The 27,564-nt window shown below is 40.6% G+C and overlaps 1 protein-coding gene across 1 annotated transcript; it reads right to left on the reverse strand.

Moving 5' to 3' along the window:
* Window positions 1-1,324: 1,324 nt before the first annotated feature.
* Window positions 1,325-25,779, reverse strand: retreg1 (reticulophagy regulator 1). The gene is made up of 9 exons (XM_047589948.1): window positions 25,522-25,779; window positions 23,195-23,301; window positions 22,868-22,898; window positions 8,269-8,386; window positions 7,787-7,871; window positions 7,449-7,571; window positions 6,912-6,982; window positions 5,175-5,298; window positions 1,325-5,072 (listed from the first exon to the last, which is right to left on the reverse strand). The coding sequence occupies exons 1-9, from the start codon at window positions 25,713-25,715 to the stop codon at window positions 4,546-4,548; spliced, it is 1,380 nt and encodes a 459-aa protein (XP_047445904.1). The 5' UTR covers window positions 25,716-25,779; the 3' UTR covers window positions 1,325-4,545.
* Window positions 25,780-27,564: the final 1,785 nt, after the last annotated feature.

Consider the following 27,564-nt stretch of genomic DNA (forward strand, 5'->3'; position numbering starts at 1 on the left):
ATTAAGCTCTATAAGGAAAGCATGCTGACCAGAGGACCAGATCCGGTCGTAAATTCGGTTGCTGTGATCTCCAATGGAAATACGAGTCGCGGGTACAAGTCTGTACGCATTTCCCAATCCCTAGGCCTTGCATCCTACCAATATGTACTTGAATGAGGCCGGCATAGATCACAGTGGACAGGCTGGGTCTTCTCCCTGTCATTTACCATCTAAAGTCTGGGAAATGACAGGGAGAAGACCCAACCTCTCCATATAGTCTTCCATACAGTCCGATGATGCTACTGGTGTGCTCACCAGTCTTTTCAGCTCACCATTCTGACTCATCTCATACATTGAGATTGGCCATATGAGTTGGGGCAGCAAGCCAAATAGGAAGCACCAGAGCTTCAGCTTTCTGGGGAGGGCAGTTCTATCTATCTGTTTGAAGCCATTGATTGAGTTCCTCCACTTACTGACTGTCTTTAAGCTCGACATTATACCACCTCCCATGGCATTTGATGGGCTTCTCTCACACAATTGGTATTGCTTCACCATTGATGTTGAACTTTGGATCAGAGAGCCAGTCTTTCACAACAAAAATGCTGCTTGACTTGCTGGGTTTGATTTCAGTTCTGGCCCATGTAATGTTTTCCCGGAGTTTGTCCAGGAAGCGTTTGGTGCATGCTTTTGTGGTTATTATTGTAGTCATGTCATTCATAAACACTTTTACTGGAGGTAGCCGGAGCCCACTGTCCAAGCGTTGGCCTCCAGCCACCTACCTTGACGCTTGAATAATGATCACCATCGCCATGGTGAAGGCCAGCGGTGAAATGTGCAAGCTTGAATGTCTCCTACAGCACCTCATGAGGGACTGACCCAAAGGAGTTTGCAAGGCCAAGGAATACTACATGGAGATTTTTCCTTTACTTTTTTGGTGCCAGATTACATTGGCGTGTTCCAGATAACCTGAGAAGCCTCATACTCCTACCTTCTGCACTGTGGTATCATTTAGATTGTTGTTCAGCAAGAAATCTTGGGCCACAGTGCCAAAGAATATCTCTCCTGCCGTGTTTGCAGATTGATCTGGCGAAACTGACCTGTGGTTGGGCAGTTTTCTTCCTTGGGGGTTAATATCCCTCCTGTCCTTCACCATGCCAGAGGGACAATTCCCTTCTCCCACACCACTCTCATCTGTCATCTGAGGATGCCTGGGGTTTTCTTAGATGGGTAATAAAGCTTATAATAAATAATAAAGCTTTGAGTGTACCAGTAGGACTATCACTTTTTTGGAGTCCTGTGGAAAAGTGCCAGTGTATAATGCTGAGGTCAAAAAAATGAAACTACACACAGTGTTACAACTTTTTATTGACGTTGTTCCATGAACATTTAATTAATGCATTTTGGTTCTGACCCTCCAACATTATTTGATCTTGGTTTATGTGTTTAGTGAAGCTTGAAAATGCCTCGACTGTTAATACATCCAAGCTAAATATTAACCATAGCCTTGACAAAGTCCTCTCAGTATCTGATAAATGAGTATTTGTACTGTCGTCACTCAGTAATAAAAGGCATCACATGATTCAGTCAAGAGGTCACATTGTACACTGCTGTTTGTCTTTATGATAAAATCCATGTGTTTAAATATACAGGTCATGTAATAGGGACTTCGTTGAGTCATCATTCAAATAGAAATACAGTCTCTCAGACCATTTACATCCAGTGCCCTAAAACTACATTTGGCTTTACTTTGAGTTTAGTTTCAGATCCAAGCTCTTAATATGTTCACTGGGTTCCAACTGAGACTGGAGTCTAAACCAGATCAGGTAGGATCCTGTTCTGATGCTGCAGGTCTGCTCTACAAACAGAAGAGGACTTTCAGCTCTGGTCACATGCATCTTCAATACAGGAGGAAGGAGGATGAGAACTTTAAAGTGCAGATAAAATCCCCTGCACTGTACTGATGCTGTTTGTGAACCTCTCACTGCTTTTAGGACTGGCTCAGGCTGCTGGAGTTTCATTTGTAGTCTGCGCTGTTTGTTGGACTGTATGTCTCTGCACCAAAGGCCCAGTCTGGAGGAGTCAGACGTCTTTAAGGTCACACAAAGAAAATAGATGTATGTACCTGGACAGAGCTGCAACCAATCAGAGCAACGAGTCATGTGACACGTGCTTCTGGACAAACGCCTTAAACTCTGTTTAACTGTTGATCATTTACAGTTAATTCACTATTTCAACAGCAAAATTCAAAATTCAGGTTCAGCGATGAGCTAGAATCACAGTCCACATTGTGATTGTTTTTTTTTTTTTTGTTTTTTTGCAATAGCTGCAATAGAGTTACTTTTCTGTGACACATTCAGTAACATAATCAACATAATAACTCATTGTCATGTTCTCTCTAATTTAAAGGACTAGTTTCTACGTTTCAATCTGGCCTTGTGATGTAGAAACAGAAGTATATTGGATTTCAAATTTCCTCCAAGATTAATTTAAGTCACAGTAACTGTGTTCACCTTCTTTCACCAAGTGATGTGGAGAAAAACACATTCTTATCTGAGTGAAGGTACGACTGTACTGCTCTTGTGCAGTGACAGGGTTTATATCCATTTGTTTGCTGTAATCGAATGCAATAATCAAAGGTTTCCTGGAAACGGATCAGATACATGAGTCACAGCAGATTATGGAGTATTTCGTCAGCTTCTACCAGAAACTTGAAGCAGCCTGAACAGACTAATCTAAAAAACTCCTTTTAATGTTCATCAGATAGTGAGAGAAAGCCCTCTTCCTAGTAAAAGTCGGCACATTTCTGCCCTCTGCTGGTCAAAGACTATTTACTGCAGCTTTAACTGGAACATTTAACACTTGACTCAGTGATGAGGTTGGAAAACAGTAGTTGCAAATTTACTATTGGAGGCCACAGAACTCCCTGTTTCACCACCACCTCTGAGAAGTGTCTTTTTTCAGGAATGTAAAACTTTCCTAGGGAGACCAGAACCTAGAATATAGACTGTGACTATCAGCTGAAACCTGAACCAGTCCCTCAATGAGTCCTGGAGTTGTTTTTAGATGATGACACCAATGACCACAGGTCACATTTCAAACACAAACATCTAAACTTTTATTGTGAGTTAATATTAGAGGATTTATCAGATTTATCTCCAGGCCCTTCCAAGAAATCCACAACTTGAAGCTCTGGAAGTTTTATGTTTAGTATGTTTTTGTCTCAAAATGCGATATCCATGCATAGTATTTTGAGACTGGCTGCATTTGGTTATAAAATAAATACATCCCTCAGCTACATAAAGGTTTCATGAAAAAAAGTACATATAAAATTAAAAAATAAACTAATCGAAAAAAGTGAAAAACTGGTTTCTTCCTTCCTTCTCTAAACCTTTATAGTCAACCATCCAAACATAAATAGTGATTTGATCCTTGTGATTGTCTTTGTCTCTGATTTGAATCATTGAATCGTGGGTAATGGAGTTGTGAGATGTCTGTGTTGTAGCTGCAAATCAAAGCTATTTGCTCATGTGTGTGAAAGGAAGCTAAAATACAGATTTTGCTGCAGTGTTTAGGATTCTGTTTAGGCTACGATGTAAAAAAAACAAAGAAAAAGTGTATTTTTAAGATGATTTTCTTTTAGTTTTCTTCTTAGAGGTTTATTGAAAAATCAGTTCTACTTCTGAATATTTTGTGTCCAGTGTAGAAGGATGTTCTGGGTTATTTTATTAGTATTTGACCTGTTTATTTAGCATTTATAAGCAACATGTAGTTTATTAAAATGGTTTATCACACACTACAGTTTAGTTGAAAGCAGACATGAAGACATTTGAGGAGTGGTTTGGTTTTGTAATTTGAAAATGTAAAATATGACTTTTTGTAATTACTAAACTTACAATTACTTTATTCTTTTGATTCTTTTATATACAATAAACTGGACTTTGTTCATTGTCACAACTTCATGTAATAACTTACAGCTAAGTAATAATATGTAATAAATCATTTAAAGCTTGTAAATGCTAAACTGACCTCACTATTATCCAGCTGCTTTAATATAACAACAGCAAATGATTAAAGTCAATGCAGGAGATTAGTCAGCAACCAATCAACAACCGATTATCCCGCGATCAGACCACAACATTTTACCAAAGAGTCACCTACGGTGATGGGAGTCGTAAAGTTTCGGTGTAACATTAAAAAAAAAAGAATTCTTAACTCTATGAGGAGCGTACAGTCACTTTTCATCCTTTATGAAGTGATAATATTAAAAAACCAACAAATTTGTTGGAGAAACCAACTCATTACCCTCAGGTTTGTTTGTCAGGCTGATTTACTGATTTGATGTAGTCTGATCTCGGCATTAGGATTGGTTGATTCAGATTAAAGCAGCAGAATATCTCAGTGTAGATAATAGCTCTTAACGCAAAAATACATGGAAACATTACTTTCTCACAACCCCCCAAAAAGTTGCCTGTGACCAGAACATCCTCGTCTCCCATCCACATTGTCCCTTGTAACCCGTCCCCCCACCCCTACTCCCACCTTCACCCCCACTGAACTTTTCCTCAATCACTGGCGTCGGAGGAGTTTGGAGAAGAATCCAGAAGAGGCCGGCTTGTCGTCCTCGTCCTGCTCTTCCTTTGGATTGGCCTTTGGATTGGCCTTCTCCTCTCCCAGCCCCAGCTCCCCCTCTAGTTGCTCCAACTCCGACTGGTCCAGCAGCTCAAAGTCTTCCACTTCGCTGTCCGACTCCTCGGGCAGCTCCAGCATCCTGCTCGAATCCGGGAGTCTCGACCGCTCGGTGTCTTCGCTCAGCGCCAAGAGGCCGACCGCTGACTCTATTCTCTCTTGGATGGCGGCTGTGACTGCGGCGGCGATGACATCCCCTGCCATCTGGTTAACCAACTCCAGGGCTTTGTCGGTGGGTTGGACTTCGTGACGCGGAGGCTTGGATTTGTCTGGCTGCTGGGACTGAGGTGGGGGGAAGGGAAGGCCAAGGCTGAGATCATCGTCGTCGTCGCCATTGGTCGTCGCACCATTGTCTAGGGAAGGGAATTCTGGGAGGCCACCAATGAAGGCTTCTTCTTTGTCGAGATCTGTGAGATTGAAGTAAAAAATAGAAACTGTAGTAAATTGAGTAAAGTCGATACGATCAGGAAGCAAGCACAAACGGGATGATGTGGAACTGACGAACGTACCCTCTGAGTTCTCAGTCTGTGGTGTGTGTCCCTCTGACAGATTAAAAGTACCGTTTTCAGTCCACGTCACATCAGAAACCTCTGTGTCCGATACAGACAGTTCTTTACACACGGTAGAGTCGAGCTGTGGGGAGGGAAGCACATGGAGATTTTTACAGTGCACACCAGAACAACGCCTCTAAACGGGTTTAACATATGTCCCTGATGCTGCACTGCAGATTGCAGGTGGTCTGGGCCACTTGTGACCACATCTCCTCTTGTGGTATGAACACACAGTGTGTCCTGGCCACATTGACGAACCACACGCTCAGCTGACATCATTTTGCATCAACCAAGTTTCACCTCAGTCATTCAGAGAAAATACAGCCGCCATCATGAATGATCACCAGGAACGGCAAAAGCACCTACATATTTCCTCAAGAGTGGCTTGTAAAATCATGTTCATGTGCATATAGAGCACTGAACTATGTATACGATCACAAGTCATCATTTGAGAGGCATTTTAATACTAGTTATGAACACACACTGATCAGCCATAACATTATGACCACAGACAGTAAAAGTAAATAACATTTAAACCATCTTGTGACAATTGAATGTTCTGCTGGGAAACTTTTGGACCTGCTGTTCATTCTTGTGGATGTTACTTAATCATGAAGCACCCACCTAGACCAGACCACACACCCCCACCCCATAGCAATGACACTCCTTGATGGCAGGACGATGCAGCCTGACACAGACAAATACACAAAAACTGTTTAGGAACAACAACAACAAAAAAAAAACAAAAAAAAAACATGAAGAGCAGCACAAGGTGTTCAACTGGTCTCTAAATTCACTAGATCCCAAACTGATTAAGTATCTGCGGGATGATCCATAGAGGCCCCTCCCTTCAACGCCCCCCACTAACAACATTTTGTTGCCAGACACCACAGGACACCCTCACAAGGACCACGTCCATTCTCTGATGCATCACAATAGCTTTGGAGGCTCAAGGGAGACTTGCAAAATATTAGGAAGGTGGTCATAATGTTATGCCTGATCAGCCATCCATTTCTTACTGGATAACCCACAATGCATGTTGTAAGTTCGTTTTACTTCATCTTGCAAATGCATCCATTAAAAAACTCAGACACAATTCAGACACAAACAATGGATTCGATTATGATAATTAAGACACCAACCAAGCCATTGTTGATCTCAAATCTAATCTCATTGCAAAGTTACTGATATTTTCTGCAATGAAAATGCAGAGCAAGTTGAACTCATGTAACAAGTCACTCTCAAACTCTAGGTCGATGCATCTTTCAGATCTGTCTCATCGTAGTTAAACACCTGAACTCTTGTTTAAGGTGTGTAACTCTCAAGTCAGGTCACGTCTTTAGGGATTCAAGTGTAAACACAGTCAAATCTTTGTCTTAATTGAGACACAGTTCCACACCTCTAGTTTCAATCCACAGCCCCGCCCTTATGCTGACTCACCCCTGTGCACTACGTATGCTTACTTTATCGAATTACTACATGAAGGATCCAATATCCAGAGAGCAAGTGAAGCACACGCTCTTAAGCCAGCTGTTTGGCTAAAGGAGCACAGTTGGATTTCCTTTGGCACGAAACCTTTTTCTATACACCACGACGCTGATGTGGATCATGTGTACTAGATTTCATTAGCGTTAACAAGAATCTGTTGGTAAACAGAGTGCTAATTAGATTTAGATGAGAAGATGATTTGCCAACCTTTGGAAACATGGAGGAGAGGTCTGACTCGATGCCCTCTTTCTCAGTCTCAGCCTGCATGCGTTTCCTCTCTGGAAGGAAAGGAAGCATGGAGGAGACTGATTTAGTTTTCTGGTAAAATGTCTAGCAAGAGATGTTGACTTTATCAGACACATTTAAAGCCTCATATTTATGTTTGGCCATTCGTATTTGACCCACTGGTATTTCAAATGAATGTGAATGCTGGGTTTTCTGTTGCTTTGCAAAAACAAAATCCTACTTGAAGTCAACCCCGACACTGACAAAAATTGTCCGACATATTTTCAAGCCTTGCCTCTAAGACCTCTTGTGATTGACTGGCACACTTTATGCAGAAGCTGTCTACATCATGATGCCTCCATCCAGACTTGTTAAACAATTACAGGACCACGAGGTGGGTACTTGTTCAGACAAGAAAACCACACATTAAATTCCTGTCAAAAGGGGAGCGTGTCTGGTCTTGAAGGTGCTAACGATGCATGTATGTGCACTGTATGTCATGCAATGTATCACACTTACCATGATTCTCCTTGATTTTTTGAAAAAACTCCCCGATGCCAAAGTCCAGCTTCTGCAGAACTGGCTCCAGCCACAAACCAACCTCATGAGATGAGATCAGAGGCCACAAGAAGACACCCAGCACTACGGAGAGAAACCAAGAGAGAAACTAAAAAACTTCAGCACTTTTGCACATCATCTTGAATCATATCATGTGTTGTTTTAGCTAAAAATTAACCCTTTGCTGTGAATCAGATTTAAGCTCACAAACGAGGAAGTTGTCTTGCTGTTTGGTGCAACAAACATACAGTAAGTCTAATTAAAAAATAAGAACAAGATTAAAGATTCAGTTGACTCACCTAGAATATATGAGAAGACAATCCCTGGAATGTAACGTCCTAAGACAGCAAGGAAGGTGCACAAGCTGCAAACCAACAGGCAAAACTACAACAGGAAAAGGGCCATAAGTATGTTAGTTAATTTATGTTTGTGGAAAGTATGCTACTTAGATTTTTTTTTTTTGGCGTACTAAGACCACTGCTATGTTACAAATCTGTTCTTCAAGTCTTTATATCTTTGACAGTTCTCAGTCAGTCATGGTTTATCCAAATAAACAAGCTGACACACGGACAACTGGAAGTTGGGTTTCTTGAAAATGTTGAAATTACTTCAAGAAAGTCCAGTCACCCTTGTTTTAGCTGGTCCTTTGGATATTCAAGTCTTTATGCAAAAAAAGCAACCACATGGTCATACTTTTCTGAACTACCCAGTAAAGCCCCAGAGGGAGATGGAATCTGGCAAATTGAGGCAAGTCTGGAGTCGTTGGCTGCCACGGACTCACCTTGCCTGGATTTTGCTGTTTGAAAGCTGACGTCTCCTGGAGGAAGAGTTTGAGGGAGTCGCTGAGCTGAGGTCCACTCACAGACCGGCTGTCCTGACCTGAGTCAATGATCTCCCAGCTACAGAAACACAAAGACAGAGGTACTGGTAGCTAACACTAAGATCAACGGCCGTCTCTTAAATGGAGGAGATTTGGTTGATGTTTGGTCATGATGTACCATCAAAAACAAAAATTGTTGTTCCATCCATGTGGACGCCAAGCTTTATCTTTTTCCAAACTCAGAAATCTCATAAATTACAGACAGTTAAATCCTTAATGCAAGAAAAAGCACTATATAGTCAATAAATACACTGCAATTCTGCTCTTAAGACATTCACACTCAATCAAGATCAATAGTTAAGCAAGTTAGGCTCTGAATAATGTGTCTCATTGAACTCAACACTACACGTTTCCAAAGTTTTCTAGATATAATCCTCAAGTGCTATCTCATGTATATGCTGATGAGATTATGCTTTATTTTTAACCAAATTTAAAATCCAGTAATTATGTTCTTGAGACAGTCACCTTCAACCAAGATCAATAGCTGTTCGAGTACTGGTAAAACACTATTTCCAGAGTTGATCAGCGGTTATGTTCGGGACAAATTTCCAAAAGTGAAGCCTCATTCAACAAAAGATGAGATCAAATGACAGGAGTTTCAAAATCCTAAAATCATAACAGGCTGCATCACACACTTAAGATGAACTTTCAGAGAAATTCATCTCTCCAGTCTCAGACATGCACACACAACCAGATCTGGCAACACTTCATGAATGTACCACACACCAAAATGTGGCACATTGTGTCAATAAAAAAAAAAAACGAGTTCTCCAAATGGAGTTGTACTTTTAAAAGTCTCATCTCTCAGCAGTTCCCTTGGCTGTTGTGAAAGCGCTGACGTCATCATCCAGATTTTAAATCCTAAACATCGAATGTATTTAATTGTAATGTAATTAAGATTTAGGATGGCCACGCCAAGTTTAAGTTTAAAACTGGATCTGTAAAACCTCAAATTAACAGAAAATCTAAGTGTAACCTAGGTACAAGCGAGGTCCCAGAGCCATACAGTCAAATATGGTGACTGTAGTTTATTTCCAAACTATTTCTGAAATTAAATCTTTCCTCTCACTTTTATAACCTTAAAAAAAAACATTTAATTCATGCTTTTACTTAGCCATCTCCTTTTAATCCCCTCTAGGAATCTAACAACATCTGAGACAATCCCCAGCTACTCCAATGAAAATGTCATTGTCTAAATAAAGCAGTCTACAATAACACAGACAAGATGAGTAAACAGACAGGTGTGAGATGGGAATAGGGATGTGAAAGTGCTTTCCATGCTGAGGCACTGCTGGGAATTCTGGGCCACCTGGTGAGGTATGAAACTTTCCCCTCTGACAAGGAGGTTCCCAAACATCATCTCCCGTTTAAGCTCCATCATCGGCCCTCGTGATCACTTCATATAAAACAGCTATGGAAAGGCACACATGGAGGTCACGAGCAATAAATAGATAAGAGTGTTGCTTCCTCTCTTGGCTATTTATTCTTCCAACAACTGGAACCCAATGGAACCTTCCTCCATCTTTTAAAAGCTGTAGTTTTACAGATGATAAATGAGTATCTGTTACTGGAACTGGAAACTAATCATCACTGTCCTGCCAGGGGGTCAGTAATCAAAAAAATGTTGCACAAGAGTTTGTTGCCATTCAACAGCAACATATCCTTTTACAATCTAGTAGGGACTTAACGGCAACTAATGGAAACATCAACACAGCAACCTCAAAAGGGTTCATCACATTTAAATGACAATGTACTAAATTTATATCCAGCTGAGGATGGAAACTACATGTCGTGTGAAAGCAGCTGTCTTGGAAACGGCTGGTGTGGAGTCGCCATGGAGATCGGGTTACTACAACAGATAAGCAGCCTGATATTTCAACATACGGCATCAGACAAATACTGTCTGATAAAATGCCTGTGATAGGACAATGGTAAAGGATTTCACCATACAGTTTATAACAATGGCGTTGTGTATTTTAGTCCATTGTAAGCTCCATTTATCAATAGTGTGTCACGGTATTTGGCAGTGAGGTTGTTCACATTCTTCTGTCTGAGGATATATTGTATTTACATGGACACTAGTATTTCTCTCATGTAGCCACCACAATCACAACAGAGAGATTTAGTACCTGCTGCTTTCTCTAGTAAGAAAAATAAATCCATTCTCTCTGGGCATGTCTGCTTCACATAGGGTAAACATCAGGTGAGGGGTTCCCAGGAGGGACAGAAACATGGAGGTAGAAGAACAACCAGTTGGTGAAACAAGTGTTTGGAAAAGATGAACCAATCTAGAATCCATGTGGACAGAGACATTGGACACTTGGAGACAGCTTTCGTCCATCTTCTTCTACTGAATTAGGGTTGGTGTGGTTCAGTCATTTGAATTTGATTAGGGGTAGGTGGACAGTCCTTTTTCAGCTAGTGGAACGTGGGCTGACTTTTGTGGTTGTGGTTACCTCGTGGACACTTGTAAATGCATATATCTTCTCTTTTTATCTGGTGCCAAAATAAACTGTTTAGTTGGAATTTAGGCCACTGTTTTCTGACTCTTCACGATGTTGAGGTCAAGGCTCTATGGGGATGTCTTCAGTTCTCTGTGTGACTCTAACTGGAAGTCTGGGCTCGTTATTAAACTGCAGAAACACTCTAGTGGCCTGATAGCAACTTAAGGATACACAGTTGAATTCTCAGCACATAGTGAAGAGAAGATCATTTAACAAGTGTATTATTTATTAAGATTTTCAGGAAGAGATCAGATTTAATACGGAATTTCTAACACATCTCATATTTATTCTGCCTGGCAGCTCTCAAGGAAAAGCTGTGGTATTTAAAGAGGTGAAAATTAGCATCCAGTGCTATTTCTCCAGGTTGATTTTCCCCTCCATGTTTAACTCCACACCTCTGCGACCATAACGTTTCCAAAGAAAACTAAACTCTACCCATGTCAACCCTTCTAACCGCAACTCCATCCAAACCTCGATACCTCGTAATCGCGCATTAGCCGGCTGCTAGGAACAAGCTTGAGAGGCCATGAGGAGCTATCTCATATACACCCACCTGACCCAAACCCCCTGGCCTTGTGTCACCCCGCTGGCCTTGTCTCAAATAACTCTTGAGACGAAAGGTCGACCCGCTGCCACCCTCTCGACTTCCAGGCACATGCCCCTGTAGGAGGTTGGTTTCCACAAAACATGTGACAGACAAACTGTGAAGCAATAACGCAGTATGGAGGGATGGACACAATCAGTTCCATGAAAAACAGATGAATACTGGGTAAGAGATCCAAGAATATGCACTCACAAATTTCTTTGGAAAACTGAGCATGGGAGGTGATCGGATTTAATATCCTCTGAGCAAAGTTATGGGCATTCATGCTCTGAAAATTCTTTTTTGCGGTCAAACTGTCACCTTTAATTTGAATCAATCTTAACTTGAAGGTCTATTCAGAAATGTTTATTTTGGCCTCTGATGTGGGCAACAAATACATAAAGCCAAGGTCTGAAATATTCTTAGGTAGCAAGAGTGTGTAGAATGGTAGCTAGGCACTATGTACTTACAAGCCTGCACTTGATCTAAATAAAATGTTAAATCTTGAAGTGAACTGCTAAAACAGACTAGCTAAACTTGATCAAACTGGTGTGCACAAACCAAAAAAGGAGAACCAATGCTAAATCACTCTCAATGAACTGCTGCAATTGGTAGATTTCATTGCATATAGTAGCAGATGTGATGAATATCCTGAAAATTCAGATTGAGACCACCTCTGTCCTCTCAGACTATTCAGAGAATAACTCCTCACTAAGTTATGATTTTAGGTTTAATCCGAAAGCATTTTCACAACTTGAAAAGGATCAGAGTAATCCCAATACACATGGGCTGCAAATCCTGACATTTTCAACCCCCCCGGTCACATGCTGCATGTGCTTCACTTTGGATACTGAGAAGAGAATGTATCGTGTTTCATTACAGACACCCCCAGCGACCACCCTCTGGTGCGTCATCAATCAGCCGGGACGTTTACACTTCACTACGTCAGTCAACACTTCAGCAGAAAAAACTTCACAGCCTCACCATAACACCACATTGGAGGCAGGGGATGAGGACGCCAGCAACACACGAGCAGCTGCTGGGCAGCTATCACTTTTTACCCAATCTGTAATCTCTAAAACAACATGGGCAGCGACATGTCTGAGCCTCTAACGAGCCGGGCACTTTTAAAAATAGAGCCAGACAAACAATGCGAGGAATGGCGTCAAAAAACATCTCAGCACTTCACTTCTGATTGGAAAGAATGGAGGGGGGCAGGCGGTGGGGGTTAGTAAATATGTTTACCCAGCTGTTGGTGTGATGCAGCTAATACTTGTTTGTGTTCTGCATACTGAAAAATTTAGTGCCTGCCTGTCTCTGCGCAAAAAAACTACGAGTGATATAAGACACCAGTGTTATGGAGAGACGTGGAGCATTGATGATGCAACCTCGACGGAACAACCCTGGGATTTTTGTGGACTGAAAATCAAAAAGCCAAAATAAATAAATAAATAAAGCACACAACAAAGCACAACTGAATACATACCTACATACATACACAACAAGTTCGCAGTCTCCTATATGATAGATTGACTAGCAAACATTGTAAATGTTCTATCTAAGCACTACAACAATTCCACGTCCAATGTCTTCCGGGTGAAGAAATCTCACAACCTTAAACTTTAAAATAAAGTCAAATAAGATTAAAACTTTCAAATAACTTAAACATTGGCAGCTTTGTGTGACCTGGGTGAGCTGGTAAGGACATGCTTTCCTCTCCAGCTCGCGTGGCCGTACCTCAGTCCTGCCCCACGATCTTCAGGAGACATGTCAAAAGCCTCAGGTACCTTCAGAAGACTCGACGACACGACCAAAGGCAGCCAAAAACGAGACCAGTTACACGTTCAGAGATGGAAAGCAAGAAGACTTTTTTCGTTTTTTGTTTTTTTCCAAGTGGTAAGAAAATGCAAAACTTCGGTTTTTAAGTGGCACGCTGTGCGAGAGCAGTTTGTGTTTATCTTCAATGGAGCCCTGGTTGGAGTATTTCAAGCAGCCTCATCTAAAAATAACCGAGTCACACTACATTCCATCCGGCAGCCACCAGGAGGGCAGAGAGGATGGGGCGGGGGGCAGAAACGGCCCCCACCCAACAACAACCACATCCCAAACACACCTACTCTTGTGACAGTGACACTAGAGAAGTGACATGTGTGTCACACTGTGTTGTTTTCTAATGATGCATTTGACATTTTGGGAAATGCACTCATCTGATCAGCTTGATATGTGACGCTACCAACTAAGGACTGGAAACGTAGGGAAAATACTAACCTGACTCTTAACAAAATACAGCTAATGCACGCCTTAAGCTTGATAATAAACATCACATTTGTTCCCTATGAAAACCAGGTTGTACTTCCCAGTCAAGTGACACAAGCTACGTTCGGATGTCTGAGCCCCTCACCCTGAGCTACCTGAGGGAGGAACCTCATTTCAGTCACTTGTCACTAATCATTACCCAAAGTTAATTACCATCAAATATAAAATGAGTCGTAAATAGAACCAAGACAGCCTGATACAGTGTCCACCTTACTGCATCCATCGCCCCGAACCACCTGTCCAGTCCCGCTCTATTGTACCATTACTCGTGAGCAACACCCCAACTCCTAGTGAACAATCCACCATTTCCTGGCAGAGCACCATAGCCTTGGACTCGGAGGTGCCAGTCCTCATCCCAATCCCTGCAAACCACCCAGTTCACGCCCGACGAAGCCAAGGTAACTGTATCACCTGCAAAAAAAGATGATGAAGAGCTGTGCACCTTCTCAGGAAAGTAACAGCTCTAACTGTTAGCAGGTTAATGGTTTGGCTGACTGCACTGTCTGTTGGGCATCTGCACTCACAGACACTTTGCAGACACTTTACACTTTATATAACATCACACTAAGACACTTTGGATCCACACTGAGAAACTCTGGGACCGAGACACTTTAAACTCTCTATATATGTCATATCTGTACACAAATGTTGTATATTCCAGGTTAATAGGACTGTAGATTGGACTATATATTTCTTTTGTAATTCTTACTTACTAACTCATCCTTTTATCTTAATTTTACCATATTTTCTTCTTATTTTGATTCTTATTCCTATGTCTATGTCTGGTTCGTATATGTTCTTTGTTATCCTGAGACTCTTGGACAAAATTTTCCTGTGAGGATCAATAAAGTGATCTTGAATCTTGAGATACAGCTCATGGTTTCAAGCCTTGTTAAAAAAAAAAGCCCAAAATAAGAAAAGATAAAGTCGAGAACCTGTTGAGTGTTTAGTTTAACCACCCAGAATGCTTATGCTAGTGCAGCCCATCATGACAAAACAATGCAGTCAAAGCATAGAAATCATCCAGCAACAAACCACAGCAGCCAGGAAGACATATGATGACATCATGTCTCTACTCGTTAGAAGGAGCAACCAACCCTAAAAAACAAAAATCTAAAATGAACCAATCTGGTGCAGACTCATGAAGCATAAACTCAGATCAAATTTGATCACAAAATGATGAAAAAGAATGATTATACCTTGACTTCTTCATAAGTCCTGTACATTTAAACCATTTGAATTTGCTGTTAACACTTTAAGACCTGAACATCTGCCTGCGCATAAAAAAAAGCTTGTGGTATTTGAATTACTGTACCTCACAGATGGACGTAATTCAAAGTGTGGCTCAACACTGGGAAGTTGCGCTTTCTGGGCAAAAAAAAGCTGCCATTACCATAATGATGACGCACCGCTGTGGTTGGCTGCAGGCTGGGAGAGCGACACAAGACCGCGGAGCCTCAGGAAGAGAGAGTTGTTTGTTGGTAAAAAACATAGTTATACCCTTGAGATGTCACAAAAGGTCTTCCAGACAAAAGCACAACTTACCCATGTTCAGCCACACTTTGAGTTTTGTCAACAGAACAAACCACTGTGAGTTACGGTAAATCACAAATAAAATGTTTGAGATTACAAGGAAAACTCACAAATACATTGCATAATGCTTATTGTGGACATATGACTGCATCACATCATCTGATTGTGATGAAACACTCACGGCTGTTTTGTGTGGTTGTTTTCTTCCAGTCGAGCCCACGTCCAATCAGAGGGGCCGCTCCGAAGCACACCCCCTACAGGCTACCCAATTAGACGTCTAGATCACTTCCGGCAGTGAAGAAACAGCTGAGTCACACACACGCACACACAAACATATATACAGATATCATGTACACACTGCACTCAGGTTTCACAGCTGTTAACACACTCATGTCTTAACACATGGTCGTACGACACGACTTTCCTCGAAGTCAAATGCAGCAAAAACATAAATCACTCTGAGTCACAGCACGTTTCGTTTACGTCTGTCTCAAGCGTGATCATTGAAAAAAACACAAACATGTTATTCTGTCTGAATGCCTAATCCTCACCCTGACCTCATTAAGGGTGTAACCTCAGCCGTATAAACCAAGCGTTAACCCTAAAAACGTCGTGAGGAAAAATGTCCTCACAACTACAAATGTCCTCATAATATGGGTGGGCTGTCAAGGACTGATCACAACTAAATAAAGACACACACACACACACACACACACATCTATGGCATGCGGTTACATTTTTCCTTTTTTTTTAATGACAGATTCCCACATTGTGAACTCGTACTCAGTAATTTAATTTGTCAATTCTTGTTTACATTTATGTATTTTTAGTCAGGACAGTGTATTTAGAAAAGAAGGTTCACTCACCAAAAGCACATATTAATTTAGACTATTCATTATTTATTCATCTCTGCTCTGATGTTAGTTATTTCAGAGGAGATACATAACTTTAACATCAACATCAACATGATCGCGTCAGTTACTAACATTAGCAGTGGACCCATGTTTCAGTTAAATATTGTTTAGATTCATTTCTTATTTAGTTACTTAACAACTCCAAAGACAAAATGTTTCAGAAAGCTCTCATTACAAATGCACAGACGGCAATCAGCCACAACATTATGACCGAGAGAAGAAAAAAAGCATTTAAACCTTGTGACAATTCACTGTTCTGCTGGGAAACTTTTGGACCTGGCATTCATCAGTGTGTTACTTGTTACTTGGATGGGACATACAGCACCCACCTAGACCAGACCATGCACCCCCCACCCACACCCACACAAACATGAACAACAGCACAAGGTGTTGACCTGGCCTCCAACTTCACTGGATCCCAAACTGATCAAGTATCTGTGGGATGATCCACAGAGGCCCCTCCCCTCAAAAGCACACGTTAACAATATCCTGTTGCCAGACACCACAGGACACCCCCAGAAGGATGGTGCCACTTTTCTGATGAGTCACAATTGTTTTGGAGGCCTACACAACCAGTGTTGGGCACGTTACTTTTAAAAAGTAATTACTTATAATTACTAGTTACTTCTCCCAAAAAGTAACTGAGTTAGTAACTGAATTACTCCACTATAAAAAAAGTAACTAGTTACCAGGGAAAGTAACTATTGCGATACTCTTCTTTTTTTTTAAGTTTAAATATGTCTAATCATTTGATTTTTGTTTATTAGCAGGTTTCACAAGTCAGTTGCATATAGAATTGTATAGACACGTACTTGCACAGAACTTTTAATATTTATTGCCCCTCAGACTCCAACTGGTAACATATAAGGCTTTCACATCGGCTAAAGTCCCGGGTCAGACCTCCACCTGTGAGAGCTGCTGCCTGTTTTTTCCTCCCTCATACGTCATCACGTACATTGCAGATAAAGTTTTAGTTTGTTGATGACCTGAAGATTGGACCCGTCAAACCCCTGGTCTTTCTAAAGGCTGCTGATATTAGAATAAAGTTGACTACGAGCACGGTTGGCTTATAGTGAAAGCCTACTGCACCTTAGCCAATCATCATGACCTATGCGGTTGTTTCGACCCTACCTCCTCTCCTCGCCAAAAAAAAAAAAAAAACGGAAAACGAAAAAACCAGCTTCGTGGCTGAGAACCAAGTAACGCGCCCCATTTAATTTTCAGTAACGGAAACGGCGTTAAAAAGATGAAAACAGTAATCAGTTAGATTACCCCATTTGTAATACCGTTCATTTTAACGCCGTTATTCCCATCCCTGTACACAATATCAGGAAGGTGGTCATAATGTTATGCCTGATTGGTGTATAATAGTGGTTGACACACAGATCAGCCCTGTTGAGTGGGTGGTTTTTAATGTGACCCATTGTGTGTTCACACTAACCCCAGGAATGAGGTCAAATGTGTCCCAGACCACTTCCATATGTGGACTGAGGTCCGTTCTCTCAAATGCATCCTCACTGAGTGTTGCTTCGGACAGATGTTAAAGACACCTTAAATTTTCAGCCACAGATGTCGCAGCTTGGTTTTCTACTTAAACCGACGGCCCAATTTTCAAGTGTGAACATTTTGAGACCTGCTGTTCTTATTCTCCGTAACCGGAATAAAGAATTATATAATCCTGACTTCATTAGGGTGTCCTGCTATTTGCTTTTGTGTTTGCAGCTTTCTCTGCTGCCAAGTGGCCAAAATTCATAACATGCAAAGCAGCTACGCCAGAGTTCCGCTGTCAGCGTGAACAATGTACAATTTCACCAGCAACTATATGTGTTTTCATGACCACGCATTCACAGGGGCGGCTGGCTCAAAGTCTGCAGCTGTCAGATCGCATTTTGGGTCAGCAGCTAATCTCCTCCAAGCCTTTGCCCAAGACTTGCTCTGAGCCTGATGTACAATTACCCACGAGACACCTATGACCGACAACAGCAGGTGGCAACAACACAACACAATCCCAGTCTGCTGGCCAAATGTCAAAGAGTCAAAGACAGTTTAGAAGTGTCAAAGAGACATTTAGCCACATATGCTAAGTGGGAAATCAGTGAAGTTTGCAAGTTACACTATGATGTTGTTCAGAGGCAAAGATGTTTTTAACATTAACTATGATGTGTGAGTGTGAATAGGGACCTTTGGTGCGTGTCACCCATCTCTGTATCAACATTTAACTCCATTGTCATGTAAACTAAATAAACCTACTGATCAAACAATGGCAAATTACGTAAGACTTGAGATGCTGATACATTCATGTAGTTTTTATATGGAGTTTATATGGAGCCATAAAACTTTTTTTTTTTTTTGAATTCAGAATAAACTCTGATAAAATAAACTTGAGGGATTAACATAAAGAAAAATGAAATGTCTAAATATATGTATTTTGATCATACATAAATATATAAATAATATTTTTTGTTTTTATATTTGTAAATTATTTGATAAAATAGCATTTATTTTTGTGCTTTTATTTTTTTCATTTTTTATTTCTTTTTCTGTAAAATGGCACAATATAAAAATCAAAATCATTTCAAACAATAATTATTAAAAAAAAGACAAAACGGAAGAACATGGTTTCTGCACAAATCTACAAAAATAAACTAACAAATGTGAAAATAAACTAATTACAAAGATGTTAATATATATAAAAGTTATTACCTGTTTAATATTTCCGTATTTCTTTATTCATTTATTTATTATTTTACTATTTTTTTTCTTTTAAATTGCACTCCCATGTCTCCTCGTTCTGAATTGTCCCTGACCCAGACCCAACCCACTGTCACTTACATAACTCAGATCTGTTGCATCCACCCTGGCGCCCACAAATCCCCGTCACCTCCGCTGAATCCCACCGCGCATCGAGTAACGGAACACCACCCAACACGCGCTGGCTTTAAAAATGAGGGCTGGCGTGTCAACAAGAGCCCCAATGTGACTCCTCCAACACTGCCAACACCAGACTGAGTCAGCCAAATGGGTCATGACTCATTAGAAAACACGAAACTGATATAAAGTGGAGATGAAGACCAGTGAGGATGTGTCTGCTGACCTGAGAGCATGTAGACGTGGAGGAAAGTGAACAGCCCTTGGTCTTCTTCTCCGTTGTGGTTTGTCTGAACTCACTGTAATGGTGCAGTATGAGTCCACCTCCACATAGATGTGAACCAGAGGGCGGAGCAGGTCTCTGGAGAATGAGGTGCTGCTCGTAGTCTGCTGGCCTTCACGGAGTCCGTTCTAGATCTGGATCCGAAACAAATCTTCATGTGTTGATCCAGTTTCCCCAAACTATTTTAGATCTCCATGCTCTGCTGCCTTAGAAACCTTCAGCCCGCACGATTTGATGCTGAGAAATCCGCTCTTTACTCACGATAGCCTGACTCTTCTGACTTCAGAGTCTTTCTGTCGTTGTGATGTTTCCCACAGTCTGCAAACGTTCTGCTGGAAGCTTTCAGCTGATCAACAACAAGCTTCTGCCAAGTTGATTGTACCCAACTGAGTATCAACAGAAGGACATCTGGGGCCGTATTTATCAAGTGCCTTAAGTGCTGAAAATTTGTGGAATTTAGTCCTACTCTCAGACTTAAGAATTAAAGCTATTTATCAACTTTCTGAAGTCTAAGAATCTCCTACTCCTCTAGATGTTTCAGAGACCTCCAGAGGAGTCCTAAGTGGTTAGGAGTTGCCAGTAGAGGACGACATTGAGGCCAGAGAGACATGTGAGAGATGTTTTGGCTTTTTTGACGACGGACAGCTGGTCAAACGATGAAGGTTTGGACGGAGCAGGTATTATCTGTGTCATAGATTTATAAAGGACGTCATCTCACCAGTAACCACACGCAGCAGAGCTTTCACACCGGAATTAAAAGTCATCGTACAGGAAAAGTGCAACAGTGTAACGCTGATGATTCAAGACCTTCACAACTGTCCCTTAGCAGAACTGTTCTGGAAACAACAATGGTCCTTACTGCCACCAACCTTCGTCATGGGTTTCTCTGACTTCCCGACTACAGCCCGGTTAGTTTCACAGTCGGTGCAATCGACAGCACACATGTTAGGATTATTGATCCAAGAGTGGACGAGAACATCTATGCCTACAGGAAAAGGTTTTTGATACAACATCTTGGATGTGTTAAGTGGCCTGGTCCATTTAACCATTCACTGAGATGCTCTCTAAGATATTTCAGTATTCTTAGTTAAATTGTTCCATTCAGACATTGGTCATTTCTATGGACTTGGAAATGACGTCATAATCTAAAATTCCGTTTACGGCTCATATTTTTGTCATAATTCACCTCTGAAACTGACTCTTAAGATTCAGTCCTACACTTCACTAAAAGTGTGAGTGAGACACTTGATTAATACCTTTTAAGAGAAGCTTTTTTTTTATTTATTATTTACTCATATGTCAACTCTTAACAGTTCTTACGAGTAACTGTAAGAAGATTGATAAAAACGGCCCCTGGGCTTTGACTAGATCACTGCCACCACTCCGAGCCAGAAATCTGAATCTTTCTTCTGAGTTTTAAAAGTCATCTGTCTTAAAACTATCAGATTATTTCCAGGTTTAAATGAAAATTAGACAAGGGGTCTTCAACGTTGTTTAGGCCAAAGACTCTCAAACTGATGGAGAGATTAAGTAGGGACCAACTACCTACTATATGTGTTCTATATTAAAATTTTTATTTTTAAATATACATCCTTATTATCATTTTGCATTCAGTATTAAGTTATCCTGTATCCCTTTACTAAAATATGTTGGATTCATGTTAGTTGAAGACCTATGAATTAGACAGATTTCTGAAGTGCTCTGAGATTGAGAAGGTTATTTGTATGTGATGTTGAAGAAGAAGAAAAACAGGTAACGGACGTGGATGGTTATTTAAAAAATATCTTATTGATGGTCTTCCTAAGCATTTTGACACAGCTATACAACAAAGTCTGAGTCCTGATTTAATACAGACATTAGCGGCGGGATTAGATTAGACGGTCAGATGTGACCAATCAGCTCCGCATTGGTTTGAACAGTATGACCCTCTGTTCAACTCCATGTGCGTTCGGTTTGACAGGATTTTATTCTCTGAGCCAGGAAAGAGTCTCTAAAAAAAGATGTCACTGAAGTCACTGATGTGCAGGTGGCGAACGTTTTATTTCCTGGTGGAACTATTTAAAGTTTAGTTTTTTATTAAATGCAGATGTGATTAGTTTGTGTATGTGTATGTTTTTATACCAGACTGAGATCTAAATGGATATTTCCATGTGTCTCAGAGCAAAGCATGTGAAGGCTGAACTAATTTAAGCTGCTGACAAATAAAACCACTACACTTATTGACTCAGGTTTCATTCTTAACTATACATTTGGATGTTTTAATTGGGGTTTTCCATTTCACTCTATTTCTAGAGGCTTTAACCGTAGACTGATTTAATAGAAACGTTTTTACAACACATATCGTAATTATTCGCCTTCAATATTTTCACGTATTGAAAATAAAACTTCTCAATTAAAGTAAACTGAAAACCAGTGAAAAGGAACTGATTTAATTTCTTCTACTGTTCGCTGAAAACAATTAGGCTTGAGTCACATATCAGGTTGGACCAGAGCAAAGCTGCAACCTCTTGGGCTGAAAAATGAAGTGAGAAAAACTGAAGTTCCAGCACAATGTCCACCAGAGGCGCTAACAGCTAATAGCAATCCCCATAGACCCCTTTCTCCTTCCCATATCCACCTCTCCATGGTCATCCCAAAAAGTCTTCATCAGAGGTTTTTATCATCCACCTCTAAACTCTATCTTCTTCTCCACCGCCACCAGCGTCCAGACTCCAGCGGCTCCTGTTCCTGTCTAACTTCATCATCTGAGACCTTCCACGTTCAGGTTTCCTCAACAAACGTCCATCCGTCACCTGCTTGATCTCTCCTTATTAACGTGCATTAGTATTCTTTGCAAAACGCTAAATTCAGTTTCTTCATCAGAAGGAAAATGGTGCAGAAACGCTTAAGATCAACATCAAAACTGGCATCCAGGTCATGGCCTATCCGAAAAAAACCTAAACGAAATAAACTCAGCTGAACATCCAAGTAGCTTCTTCAGCCATTAAAGACTGGCAGTTTTCATCTGGAGTCTTTGCGTACCATTCATTGGGGAAAGAAAACAAGATCAAAACAGATTCGTCCAATTACTTGCGATTAACTGGTTGTTAACGGACCCTAATCATGTGAGTTTTAAGTGGTAAACACCCACAGATGTTCCCATTTAAACCCCAACTCCTCACCAGCCATTCAAACTTTTATGAAACGTATATAAGGAACCCAACTAGTTTCAGTTTACTTTTTTGGGATATTTTCAGTCAAATGTCAATCGTCGGCCTCGTCCAGCTGCAAAGGAGACAGTTTATGTCATCAAACAACAGAGTGGAGGATAAAATCAAATTCAGGAGTCACATTCATCCAGTTAAACTTTCGTCCATGTGATGTCAACAGTTTAAGTTGATCATCTTAGATCAGGGCAATCACCTCATGTATCTGTCAGTCTGTCGGATACATTTCAATTCAACACAGAAGCAACAAGCTCAGACCAAACATTCACATCCCACTCCCTCCAGTGTCCTACCTTGACGTCATGCTGCGCCATAAGTGACCTCCTGTGGACAAAAGAAACCTGTTACTCATCATCACTGACTTGAATAGGTCACAATGCTCACAGTAAACAGCATTTATTAGCGTTAGCGTTGCATTTAGTGCATCAGTGCATGTTTAACCCTCAATTCTTTCCAGACATCTGATGAATTATTTAACTAATTGTTTTTATTAATAATTCAGTGACTCATGTTTGACGTGTTGGGCTGGACTACAGAAACACTGTGTCACTGTGAAAGAAACTGATGATGCCATTCAAACCGCTCCACTGGTGTAGAACTGGAGGACGTCTGGGTGTTACCTGCAGATCTGGACTGGATGACGTCTCTGGCGGTCACCGCAAAGAGCAGCAGAGCTAGCAGGAAGGCCACGAAGCTGTAGGCTCGAAAAGAGCTGAAGGCCACAAGCCTGCAAATAAATAAATAAATAAATTCACCCTCATGCTAAGGGTTGTTTATGGCAGACTGCGGTGTGCCACAAGGCTGCTGCACAGGTCCACTTCTCTTCTGTTTCTGCACCAGTGATTCACTTCACATGAAGCAAATCTCAAACATTTAAACAAATTCAACTAACTGAGCAGAATTCAGTAAAGATCACAAACTGAAGGCTGTTCCTAATCTCTCAGGAAGGGCAGCAGTTACTACGTAATGTTGGCTCATTTTCCCAAATAAACAAATGCCCATATATATGTTTGATTCCTGTGACTGAGTTCTCTTCGTCTACTTTCAGGACTTGTGTGAAAGTCTGCTGATATTTTGAGTCACTTTTCTGCAGAAATATAGAAACTTCCGAGGGGGGCAAAGCGTTTTAAGCGGCTCCGTTGTTCCTAAAATATGTCTGCAGATCTGAGGAGCACAATGTTTGGATTCTGCTAGTTACCTCTTCAATGGGATACAGGAAAATAAGTTAAAAGGACGAAATGTTTACGGTGATTAAAGCATACTCTACAGGCCAAAAATTGGGAAGCAACATCAAGTTTGTTTTCAGAATGCCTTTCTTAAAAACCAGCATGAGCTCTCTGTATTTTAGGATGTATTTACTGCATGGTCAGACTTTGATGTTACCAGAACATTGCTGAATAAATGTTAGCACAAAAAAAGAAGGGCTTAGTTTAAGGGTCGAGAAGATTTGCAAGAGTTCAGTGCAAAAGTAAAAACAAAACAGTTTGCATTATTGTTTTGAGAGTCCGCATGGAAATAACCTCTGTGGAACGAATACCTGATGATTAAGTTACTCTTTATATAATAATGTTTATTTTGATGCAAAGTAAACTAATGAAACTACAAGCTTTTATGTACAAATTTAATCTTGCTTCCAGTCTTTTGACCTGTAGCTTTGCTTTTTGCTCTGATTGGTTGTAGGACTTTCAAATTGCTGAAATTCTAATCGAGAAATGAGTCTGTATGTGAGGACAACTATGGATGGACTCCTCTTAATCATCTGATTGGGCTCATCACATTTCCCTTTAGCTGCAGTACATCCAGAAGGAAGAGGAGTGGCGCTGGGGCTGGTCACTGGTCTATCTAGGATCCATCTATATAAAAGACATGACTCACAGACTTAGAAGTTTTGCTCATCCCCTTGAAATGCAGTAACATCATCTGTTATTTATTTAATTTATTTAGTCTGTGAGATGTTTATATGTTATTAGTGGTTATAGTTTGTACCCCAATTTGAGAGTGTGGACACAAGGAAGAGAGAGAAACGAAAGGCAATGCAGATGAACAAACCAATAAACACAAATAATAAATGAATATTTGGATATTTTATAGACGATACTTGCGCTACTGTTGCTGTGACGTTTACTCCTGAAATAACATGAGCATATCTACTTAATAAATATATGTATTTGTATAAAAATCATTAAAAAACTGATCTGAAGTGAGATTTGTGTGAGGCTGTCTGTATTGAATATTTAATTCAACCTGTTTTTATTCTTGAGGTCAATTTAAACCTGCAGAAAGTGATAACAATTATAACATGTGTCACATGATACTTTCTGCTTGTTTGTTGACTAAATGAAATAAACCCCACCCCACATATCCATTCAGAGCACCTGGTACACGACTATGAGAAATATGCAGATAAACACACAATCCAAAAGACGTTTAAAACAAAAGGCATCTGGACTTTGGAGTTTTTATAAGACGTTTCGCTGCTGATCACAGACTTGCTGGACTGGTTCCTGAATAAATATATGAAACAAGTCCAGCAAGTTTCTAATGGGTTTTTTATACCAACAGAGTTCCCGCCAGTCTCCTAGAATTAAAGAAGCTACTTGGATGAGAGAAAAAAAAAAAAACGCCTTTTGGATAACATTGACCTGGATGAATGAGAACCTTCACAGACATCACCATAAAATCATATACAGTACATTTTCTTATTATCTATAACATCTGGTATGAAAAACTATTTTCACAACTATTATCAAGAATAATATCATATTATATATCTCATTAAATTAGGAAAACTCATTAAATATGATAAAATAAGGTGATCGTAGATATTCACTGCCGTTAAACACTGAATGGGGTGAAATCGACCCCAAAGATAAAGTGATAGGAGGGTTAACATGAGCTCAGCCTTAGTCAGGATGAGGCTCTCATATCACTGCGTCATGATGCCTACCAGAGCACCGCGTTGGCTGCAGCAAACAGGGCTGAAGTCCTGCAAGGTCTCTGCCTCCAGTCGACCAGGCCGGTGAGGCGGCTCCTCGCTCTCCCGGGACGCGTCCCTTCTTCGCGGTGTGCCCGGCTCGGCGGCCCGGCCGCCGCCTCCCCGCCGCCCCCGGAGGAGGTACCTGCTTCCCGGCTCCCCAGCATTGGAAAACGACTGGGACCCGTCAGCTCAGCAGCTCCGGTCCGCTCCCCCTGCACAGACCGCTGTCAAGTTCACCGCAGGGTTTACAGGAGCGCTTCCTGTCATGGAGTTTTGAAAGTAAACGTCACTCTAAAGCTGTAATTCAGAAAAAAGCGTTTAGAAAGATTGATTGGTTCATTTATTGATAACTTTTGAACATGTTAGTGAAAATAAATAAAATTAAGACGCAATAAACAATAACTGACCTATGTCAATAGTAATATGTTATGATGACAATGTTAATAAGACTAATGATAAATACAAACACAATAGTAACAGTAAAAGCACTGAATTAAAACTATTCGTTTCAAAATATATCTGTAAGTTATGAAAAGTAAACTTGCAGGTATATTTTGAAACTAATAGTTACTTAGTTGTATCAAACTTCTAACCAAGGCTAGGTCAGAGAAAGACTTGTATATTAGGAATATAGATTATATAGAAGATGTATCGACTCTACAGTTTAATTATTAATTTAACTGCACTTCACCTGCTGGTATTTATTCATTTAGTGTATATTTTTGCTCACTTTATTTTGAAAAGCAGACTCACCTCGCTTCCTGTCTAGCTCTCTGTACCTTGACACATCCTCAGCCTTCGGCTGCTGGTGTTGTTGTGGTTCAGGTCTATGACGTCAGGTGTGTGTGTTTTCCTGTTTTTATCAAGTCGCGGGGTCCAGGTTTTCACCGTCTACTCAGGTCGTGGGGCCACGTTGTCCTCGTGGGACCGTTTATTCTGGGTTAAAACCTGTTGATTAAGACTTGGTTTCAGGGAGTAAATGGCCTAGGGATTACAGCACTGAGGCCTCAGGGTGAGATGGTTCTGGGTTTGAATCCTTTCTGTGTCGTGTTTGTCTGTTCTCCCACTGTCCAAAGACGTGCTCGTCGGCTCCAGCCACCCATCCAGAGGGTGGATTCCAATTTTCTGCAGCCACCCAAATTAATCCATGAATGAAAGAAAAGCTATACAGACACTGACCAAAACATTAGGTACACCAGTGAATGCGTCCTAATATAAAAGTCCTGCGCCATTTCAGAGCACAGGTGTCGAAAATACGGCCTGCAGGCCAAAAGATGAATTTACTAAGTGCAAAAATTACACTTTGGTCAATAACTGCAATTTTTCCAGTAAAAGTAACAGCTATTCCAAGAGTACACACAGATCTACTAACATCTGTGGACATAACATGACTCTGAGACCTAGAACTACAAAGAAATTACACTTATTTATTTATTTATTGAAGTAATGTCCAGTTCTTCATTACATGTTTTGTAATAGTGCAGCTTGTTAAGTGTTAACACTTTAATGATGAATTTCTTTGCATTTGCAAAGCGCATGGAGACATTTGGAGCTGTTGTTATTCATAGGTTAATACGCCATTGTGTCACTGGTCCAACCCCCCTTTAGAGGATTGGATGTAGCTTGTAGTGCTGTTAAACTGGACTGAAACACTCAAGAAGAAATCTGCTAAACCTGGCCCATTGACTAACATGTCAAAATAATAGGAACACAACACAATTTGGAGCAAATACTGAATAATCAGAACCTTCATGAAGACAACATTTAGTGCAGGACTGTTACATTAGAAGGTTTTGTACCTAATGATCCCTCAGATAATAAAATGGTATCTAAATATCTTGATTTTCTCTCGCTCCTTTTTGTCTCTTTTAACTCGGCATCATTTCTGCAGCAGACAAAGTTAGAGAGTGGTGACGAAACTAGGAAGAAGATTTGTTTAGTGTGAATATTGAACCAAAATTCATCAAGTGGACGCAACTATGACTCCAAAGAGATGAAAGTGTTGCTTTGCTT

Source organism: Mugil cephalus, chromosome 7 (genome assembly GCF_022458985.1).
Source record: "Mugil cephalus isolate CIBA_MC_2020 chromosome 7, CIBA_Mcephalus_1.1, whole genome shotgun sequence".
Taxonomy (NCBI): domain Eukaryota; kingdom Metazoa; phylum Chordata; class Actinopteri; order Mugiliformes; family Mugilidae; genus Mugil; species Mugil cephalus.

What these genes read in the sequence shown, in the direction of transcription:
- retreg1 (XM_047589948.1), bottom strand. Translation starts at nt 25,715, where the DNA reads ATGCTGGGGAGCCGGGAAGCAGGTACCTCCTCCGGGGGCGGCGGGGAG. An exon ending in CATCCAGTCCAGATCTGCAG is followed by an intron (nt 22,899 to 23,194) that starts GTAACACCCAGA and finishes TTTTGTCCACAG; the next exon opens with GAGGTCACTTATGGCGCAGC. An exon ending in AAAAATCAAGGAGAATCATG is followed by an intron (nt 6,983 to 7,448) that starts GTAAGTGTGATA and finishes CTTTCCTTCCAG; the next exon opens with AGAGGAAACGCATGCAGGCT.